Here is a 9,267-nt window from a genome sequence, read left to right on the forward strand (position 1 = left end):
GAGTTCCTACGGAACCCGAAGCTAGTGAGCTCCCAAAAGGCCTCATGCTAGGTAGAGATGAGAATATACATATAAAGCTTACATGATCCATTCCCTGGGCGATGTGGGATGTAACAATCCACCTCCTTTAGGGGCCCGACATCCTTGTTTACACACTTCTGGCCAAGGATTGGCTCTGATACCAAATTGTCACATCCCAACCCGGCCCCTACCACAACCCTGACTCAACTCCACTGTAGCACGATATTGTCCGTTTTGGGCCCCTACCACACCTTCATTGTTTTGTTTATGGGAACTCACATGAGAACTTCCCAGTGGGTCACCCATCATGGGATTGCTCTCGCACGCTACTCACTTAACTTCGGAGTTCCTACAGAACCCCAAGCCAATGACCTCCCAAAAGGCCTCGTGCTAGGTAAAGATATGAATATACATATAAGGCGTACATGATTCACTCCCCTGGGCGATGTGGGATGTAACACCCTCCATGTCGGGCGCTGAAGGCATCATATCGCGTGGGGAAAGTGGGGCGCATCTTTGGGCCAAAACTAGGCTTCCTTTGGGCGAGTCCACGTGCATTTGGGTTAAATCCTAGCTGTTATTTAGCTTTCATTTGAGTTTTAGGTTTTAGGCCACACATTGAACTTCGGTTGGGTTTTGGGGGGGGGGGAATAAAAGTTAAAAAATAAATTTTAGCTCAGGCTTGGAGACAGCCTATGAGCAAGAAAAGCTAGCAAAGACTACTACAAAAAGGGATATTATCGACGTTTTAAAGCAGACAAGAAACACCAGTTAATGTCGGATATTTGGAAAAAAATCCGACATTAAATCGTGCAATGTCGGATAGAGGAAGCGGCACCAATACTACCGTCACCAAAAGGGTAATGACGTTGCTTAGCCCCCTTAATCCGCCACCAAAAAGCAAAGTAATATAAAATAAAAATGAACAACAGCGTCGCTTAAAAGAGATATCGGCTCTTACGTCGCTTATAAACGACATGAAAATCTGATATGATGGCGGTCAAAACCGACATTAAGTAACAAATAAACAATATATCACACTTATTGTCGGTCCAAACCGACATCACGTAAGTTAAATAAATAAAATAGTCGATCTAATATGATGTTGTCGTCCATAAAATCACCAGAACTTCACTTCTTTTGAGGCCAGCTCTTCACTTCTTTTTCATTTTCTTCTTACACAACCAAAAAAATCACTAGAATATTCACTAACATTTGGATCATCATCGCATATGAACCATACAAATCCCACTTCCCGATGGTGTTGCCCAGATCCTCAAGGTTAAAGTAGACATTTTTGTCTCCGTACTTGGCCACCACAACACCACTCCTAAACTACCACAGACCACACCAGTAATATTACTCAACACACCCATCACAATGCATACAAAAACAAGAGACAAGAAGCATTTACTATTTTCAAATATCCATGTAGTACCTGATGTTTTTGGTTCTGATGCTCTAACGAGTGGGCTTTACAACGAGCTTTGTTTCGGTGAGGGAGCTTCCTCCGAGGCCGTTAATGGCGGCAGGTTGAACAGCTGCTAGGGTTGCCAGAGATGCCATGGCTTAACAGTAATACTAGTCTACTGCTACTCTTTGAGTATATGGACTTACTATTTTTCCTTTTTTAGTTCTGTTTCTCGGTTGGGTTAAGGAGCTTGATTGGTAAGGCGAATGAGGCAAACCTGTTCAACACCATATAAACTGTTAACCCACAAGAGCACTACAAACCCATCAAAACAATATTTAGAGGTGGCAGCTGAGAAGTTTGCATACTTGAACTGGTAGCACGGGAAGTTTTTGAGCTGCTGAAAGATGACGCTCCATACACAAGAGGGGGGGAGAGGAACCCTCTGGGGAATATTGCCCTTCCGGCCACTGCCCATATCAAGAAGAAGAAATTTTGTGAAAAAATTACGCAAACACAGGTTTTCGATAAGGGTTTAGAGATGAGAAATAAGGATTGCATTGTTACCCCAATATCTTAGCTCTATTGTTGCTTTTCTCTAACACACTGACTGAAATGCACTTGGCGTGGAAATATTTGGACTTAGCGTCGGTTAAAACTGACACTAAGTCAAGTAGTCTGACACACTTACTGAAAGGCAAGTGGCATCGAAATAGGAAAAAAATGTGTCGGTTAAAACCGAAGTGAGCCTGACAGACTTATGAAAGTGGCATCAAAATAAGAAAATTTTGTGTCGGTTCAAACCGACGTGAGCTGACAGACATGACAGTAAGTGCAAGTTGCGTGGAAATAAGGAAATGTTGTGTCGGTTCAAACTGACATGAGCCTGACAAACTTGACTATGATTGCAAGTGGCGTTGAAACAAGCGGGAAAATTCCCACCCCAAAAAATTAAAGTTTAACCCAAAATTTAAAAATAAGCCGTTATGTTATCTCATATAATATTTTAATAAATAAATTTTAATTTATATATGATACTTAATAAAAAAAACATAAATATAATTTTATGATAAGATATCATCACACACGAATTGAAACATAGTCTAATTAATACATAAAATAATTAATATATTTATTCCATGTCATCATTTGTTAGCTCGTTGTCGACATTTGCGTGATTAACAAACTTAGTAGGCAACGGTAATGATTCAAGAAAAAGAGTTTCTTCCACGCCAACCCTTGTATGGAAATTTTCATTATCAAGAATTCGATCATCCAAAATATTAATTTTATAATTTTATAACCCTAAAAAATACTATAATAATTATATATATTAATTTAACATTTTTATACCCCTAAAAACTATAATAATTATATATATATATATATATATACATTAAATTAAATTTTAAAAATTGGTGACCATTGGATCGGCTTAAATATACATACCATTCAATTTCTTAAGTGCTATACATACAAAATAAATAAATTTAAATCTACTTAATAAATAAATAAATATAAATATATATATATATATATATATACACACACACCATTGAACTTGATGGGATACAAATTATACGAAACTAATTTCAACCATTCAACCGTCAAACTTGTTTGTATATGCTTCGAGATCGCATACGCCAAAAATCGCAAAAAACAAACATAGAGATCAAGTACCGGGACAAAACTTTTTGATGGTTATAAACGAAAAATTAATATTTAACGGTTATTTTAACTCTGATTTTGATGATTTTTTATAGCTACACTCCTTGACTCTATATGAATACAATAAATGAATTCAATCTTCAATTTAAAAACATTTACATTAGTGGATACCACAAAATCTTATGTTATGCTTAATGAAAGTATAAATGAACTCTTAGTGAATCTATTGTTTTGATGAGATACGCATTCTATGAAACTAATTTCAACGATCAAACTGTCAAATTTGTTTATATATGCTTCGAGATCACGTACACCAAAAATTGCAAAAAACAAACGTTTAGAGATCAAGTAATGGGACAAAACTTTTCGACGGTTATCAACGAAAAATTACGATTTAACGGTTATTTTAACTCCAATTTTGATGATTTTTTACAACTACACTCCTTGACCCTATATGAATACAATGAATGAATTCGATCTTCAATTTAAAATATTTACACTAAAATCTTATGTTATACTTAATGAAAGTATAAATAAATTCTAAGTGTTAGTGAATCTATCATTTTGATGGGATACACATCTTACGAAACTAATTTCAACGATCCAACCGTCAAACTTGTTTATATATGATTCGAGATCACATACGCCAAAAATCGCAAAAAAAAATATTCAGAGATCAAGTAACAAGACAAAACTTTTTGACGGTTATAAATGAAAAATTACGATTTAACAGTTATTTTAACTCCGATTTTGATAATTTTTTACAACTACACTCCTTGACTCTATTTGAATACAATGAATGAATTCGATCTTTAATTTAAAATATTTACACCAGTGGATACCATAAAATCTTATGTTATACTTAATGAAAGTATAAATAAACTATAAGTGTTAGTGAATCTATCGTTTTGATGGGATATGCATCCTACGAAACTATTTCAACGATCCAACCGTTAAACTTGTTTATATATGCTTCGAGATCACATACGCCAAAAATTGCAAAAAACGAACATTTAGAGATCAAGTAATAAGACAAAACTTTTCGACGGTTATAAATAAAAATTCACGATTTAACGGTTATTTTAACTCCGATTTTGATGATTTTTTACAGTTACACTCCTTGATCCTATATGAATACAATGAACTAATTTGATCATCAATTTAAAATATTTACAGAAGTGGATACCACAAAATCTTATGTCATGATGATCGATGAAAATTGAGGATTTTGTAAAATGAATAACATGCAAGCTTTCAGTTACAGAAGTGGATGTTTGTTTATTAGGCTCTTATTTTCGAGTGTAGATTTAGTACTTAAACGACAAATGTGTTTTAATGTTTTGAAGTAATATTTATGTGGCAATGTGTGGTATGTGCAAATTTAAGAATTTTTTTTTTCTGAACGGGTCATAATGGGTCGCCTGTTAAGGACCCGTTAAGATAATGGGTGAGACAGATAACAAATGTTACACGAAAACGATAGACACGACCCGTTTTCTAGGCCTAGTTGCGTGCCACCTCATAAACTCATCCTTAAGAAAAATGCAAGAGAGGAAGAAGAAAACATGGTGGATAGTATAAAAAGACCATCAATCTATCGCTCACAATCGACATTGGGTTTCAAAATATTAAAAAAATAAAATCTATGCCGCTCAAAATCGACGCAAGCTTTAAAATATTTAAAAACAATAAATAGTGTCGGCTAGAAGCGACACCAATACTTTATGTCGCTTAAAAGCGACACTATTTTTTTTTAAGCGACACCATTATTTAAAAATTATTAAAATTATGTCGGTTATAAGTGACATTAACTGTTTACGTCGGTTAAAAGTGACATAGACAATTTATGACGCTTACAAGTGACAGTAAATCCGACATTATGTTCAGTAGGTGTCGCAAATGTTTTGTCTGCCACTATATTATATTAAAACGACATCACCCAGTGACATAATAAGTCCATTTTGTAGTATTGAAAATTTCATAATCTAGCTAGACGAACTTGCCCAGACAGCGAGCAATATCACACCATTGGATTAAAAGATGACTGCCCCATTGAAGTTGAAGCATCCACAACAAAATTAACCTCATGGTATGCATGAGAACGAAAAAAATTACTCACCATGTTGCTGAACCACCAAAAATTTGAAATGCATTTTATTATTCACCCTGTTGCTTTTAAAAAATGTATTTTATATTTACTAATTTTTTATTATAAGCAATATTCTACACTAATCGCACTAAGAAGAAAAAGAAAGTTTAAACTCAGGACATGAAGACCTAAATAGAAAAACTCTAAGCATCAAGACAATCTATCAGTTGCTACCAAAAACCAATTAATATATCAGTTTGAGTACAAATTTGTAAGGCAAGAGTGACAGTTATTTGATTTGTTATAAGTAATATTTTTTCATTTTGTTTACTAATTTCCTGACAAATATAAAATGAGAATTGTCTAAGTGGCGAATATAATCTATTGTGTTTTGATTTTAAATCATCTCCCTAATATAACTTAGCGGAATAATATCTCTTATAATAAAAATAAACAAAAATTATAACACTATTATTCAAAAGATTTCACAAACACATTATAAACACTTTTGACCTTGGCGACTCTAAAAAGTTTACCAGAACATTGCTGACAACCATATGTATCGTTATGCATAGTTCATCTGTGACATCACACACCGTTCAGGGGAGTGATCCTTATATGTATATTCTCATCCCTACCTAGCACGATGCCTTTTGGGAGCTCACTGGCTTCAGGTTCCGTAGGAACTCCGAAGTTAAGCGAGAAGGGGGTTAGAGCACTCCCAGGATGGGTGATCCATTGGGAAGTTCTCTTGTGAGTTCCCAAAAACAAAACCGTGAGGGCGTGATCGGGGCCCAAAACGGACAATATCGTGCTACGGTGGTGGAGCGGGTCTGGGAAGTGGTCCCCCCCCGGGCCGGGATGTGACATCATCGTTTACATGAAGTATCTTGATGTAAATTTAGCGTGCAGATACTCTTACAATTTATGGTTCAAAAATTGTTTTCTGACATATAGCATAACGACAATTTTAAAAAAGCCGCAACATTATAATTTGATTGAATTTGTAACACAAAATTACTGTTGTTACTAAACAAGAACTTTTGACATTTCTTGGCAATAAATAACTCACTTCTTGGCCTTCGACCCTTTCAGTCATTACGAACACCACAAGTAATTTTCTAAGAATTTAAGAAATAATTAAGAACACATTTTTAGATTAAAGATTGAAATGCTTTGATTTGGTATTGAACAAGTAAACATGACGGAGGAAGAATTCATGGATCAATGCCATGTCGACGTGGATTTACCAAACTAACCAAAAAAATTCAGACTCAGCAGCTCTCCCACTGGATCAACTTTCCTCTGTCAGCGGCCCAGCCGCCACCATTCCCGCCACGCAACCCCGGCCCTACCCGCCTTTACGCACCGCCAAGTTGACCCACAAAACTCCCGACTACTACAAAGTGCACAACATGATTTTGATACAATGATATTTTAAAAAAACTGACCGCAATGTTAATACACCGTATATTTAAATTGTGATTAGTTTTGTCTGTCAGAAAAAACATTTGTAAACATGTGGTAGATAACCGTCATGCCAAAAGGTACGTGCAAAAGTACTTAAAAATCTTGGAGTTGTCAACTCCACCATATCATTCGAACTTCAGAGGAAGGTCGTTTCTCCTTTCTCCGCCATATAATTCGAACTTCAGGGGAAGATCGTTTCCTCTCTCTCTCTCTCTCTCTCTCTCTCTCTCACCACATATTACTAATTTCTTCCGTCGCAATCAGAATTTCGTTATCAGTTCCTAGCAAATGACATCGCTCTTCTCCACCACCGCACAAAACCACACAGACATTGCACCGTCCAATTTCATACAAGGCCTATTTGCTGCCCAAGTTCTTCTTCCCTTACCTGAGTTTCTGGCCAACATGGACTTGTCATGGATGGTGGACTTTCTCAAGGGCATGGTGAAGCCGCTGGCGGCGACGGTGGTGGTGCTCATGGCGGTGGCCTTGTCGTACATGCAGAAGCTGGGATTGGGTAGAGAAATGATTTACTCCATTGCTAGGGCCTTCATTCAGCTCTCAATTATCGGGTTTGTTCTTCAGTTCATCTTCACTCGGGACAATGCCGTTTGGATCGTTCTGGCTTACCTTTTCATGGTTTGTGATTCTTTCTATTGTGCTAACTTTCTTGCCATGTGTTTGGTTTCCGAGAAAAAATTGAACTGTTTGGTCATTACCTTTTCTTGGATGAAGCTTTTGAAACGTGTTGATGGGTTGGTTTAATTTTTTTTTTTTTTTAGAAGTAGAGACCTCTGATTTTACTCTGCTTACTTAAGGAGTTTCGTTATCTTAGTCACCTACTAGCCAAGAGTTTATTGCTTTTTTGTTTTTTTTTGTTTTCGTGGATAGAGAATAAATGTATGCGTTTTCCATCTTCTGATAAAGCATGAATGATCATGCATTCCTAAAATAGATATCAAACACTAATCAGACCATAAACCGTATATAACACGGTTTAGTGTCCTTTTATTGTTTGTTTTGTGTCGCTCCAATTCAATTTGTAATTAAAAGGTTATAACCGGTTCTATTTGTTTTGTATCTCTTTTTATTCTTACTGCTTCAATAGTAAAAGTTCTTATTTGAGGATCTTTGTGATTGTTGGCCTACAGGTGACGGTTGCTGGTTATACAGCAGGGCAAAGGGCTAAGCATGTTCCTAGAGGGAAGTATGTTGCTGGGGCTTCTATATTGGCTGGAACTTCAGTCACAATGTTGCTACTTGTGCTGCTGAGCGTGTTCCCCTTCACTCCAAGATATATTATCCCTGTTGCGGGAATGATGGTCGGAAATTCAATGACGGTAACTGGGGTTACGATGAAAAGACTTCGAGATGATATTCGAAGTCAAATGAACCTGGTAGGTTAATTTCTCACCCGAAGAAAACCATATCGGTACCAAATCCCTCTCTTCTTTTACCTACAAGTTTTCCACAGGAAGACTGCCTGCCTGTTTCCAATAGCGATTTCATATATCCAAAAGCTCTTGTGACGTTTTTTTGACAGAAATAACTAAAAGTGATTTTCAGAAAGTACTTATAAGTATTTTTCTGACAAACATAAGCGCTGCATACAAAAAAATTTACAAACGGACACTGGAGTCCACAACTTGTGTTCAAGATATAGTCTTGCATTGTTATATTGTTCAATATTCATGATTTGGTAATTGCAAATGGATCACGAATGTCACATTTAGTTCAGTACGATCATAATTTAGTTTGTGTCATTTTCCAGTTGGGATTTTAATATTTGCTTATGCAGGTAGAGACAGCGTTGGCTCTCGGTGCAACACCGCGCCAAGCAACAATGCAGCAGGTGAAGAGAGCTCTGGTGATTTCTCTGTCTCCAGTTCTGGACAATGCGAAAACCGTCGGCCTCATCTCGCTTCCTGGCGCAATGACTGGTCTCATAATTGGAGGAGCTTCTCCTCTGGAGGCCATTCATCTGCAGATTGTTGTGATGAACTTTCTGATTGGTGCATCTACAGTTAGCAGCATTTTTTCAACATATCTGTGTTGGCCTGCTTTCTTTTCCAAGGCTTATCAGTTAGAGACCAAGGTTTTCTATTCAGAATAGGGATTTGGAATTGTTAGATTGTACAATGTGTATCAATCGATCACTTTGCTTTTCTCTTAGGACTCGTTTGGTACATATACATGATTGGACTGAAATGAATAAAAGAAATAAATTAAAATTGAATAGGTAATTATAAAATTATGATTACCTAAAAGATAGAAGATGAATTACTCATAAAAAAAAAAATTATTCACCTTGATCCTCACAAAATTGGAGGATTAATAAGGATGAATATCCTTCATAGCTAATCATCTTCTAATCCCCTCCAAATGAAAACTATTCATTTCAACTTCCAATATATCTTGAAATTTGAGATTTCTCCATTTCAACCCAATCATGCGACACAAACGAACCTTGAGTGGCAAATATGTACGCATCCATCATGCTATTTAATTATTTGGGCTACAAACACATGGAAAATATTGTAATTCCCAAAAACACATTGGAGACTTTTTCATCTTTTACCTGTACATAAGTTGTTGTTCTGATAATAAG

The 9,267-nt window shown here is 36.2% G+C and overlaps 1 protein-coding gene across 1 annotated transcript; it reads left to right on the forward strand.

Annotated features, from left to right (window-relative positions):
• The first annotated feature begins 6,795 nt into the window (after positions 1-6,795).
• Positions 6,796-8,895, forward strand: LOC137723319 (protein ALUMINUM SENSITIVE 3). Its single transcript, XM_068462482.2, has 3 exons — positions 6,796-7,298; positions 7,811-8,056; positions 8,458-8,895. The coding sequence occupies exons 1-3, from the start codon at positions 6,948-6,950 to the stop codon at positions 8,770-8,772; spliced, it is 912 nt and encodes a 303-aa protein (XP_068318583.2). The 5' UTR covers positions 6,796-6,947; the 3' UTR covers positions 8,773-8,895.
• The last annotated feature ends 372 nt before the right edge of the window (positions 8,896-9,267 follow it).

This window comes from Pyrus communis, chromosome 4 (genome assembly GCF_041283825.1).
Source record: "Pyrus communis isolate YQ-2024b chromosome 4, ASM4128382v1, whole genome shotgun sequence".
NCBI lineage: Eukaryota > Viridiplantae > Streptophyta > Magnoliopsida > Rosales > Rosaceae > Pyrus > Pyrus communis.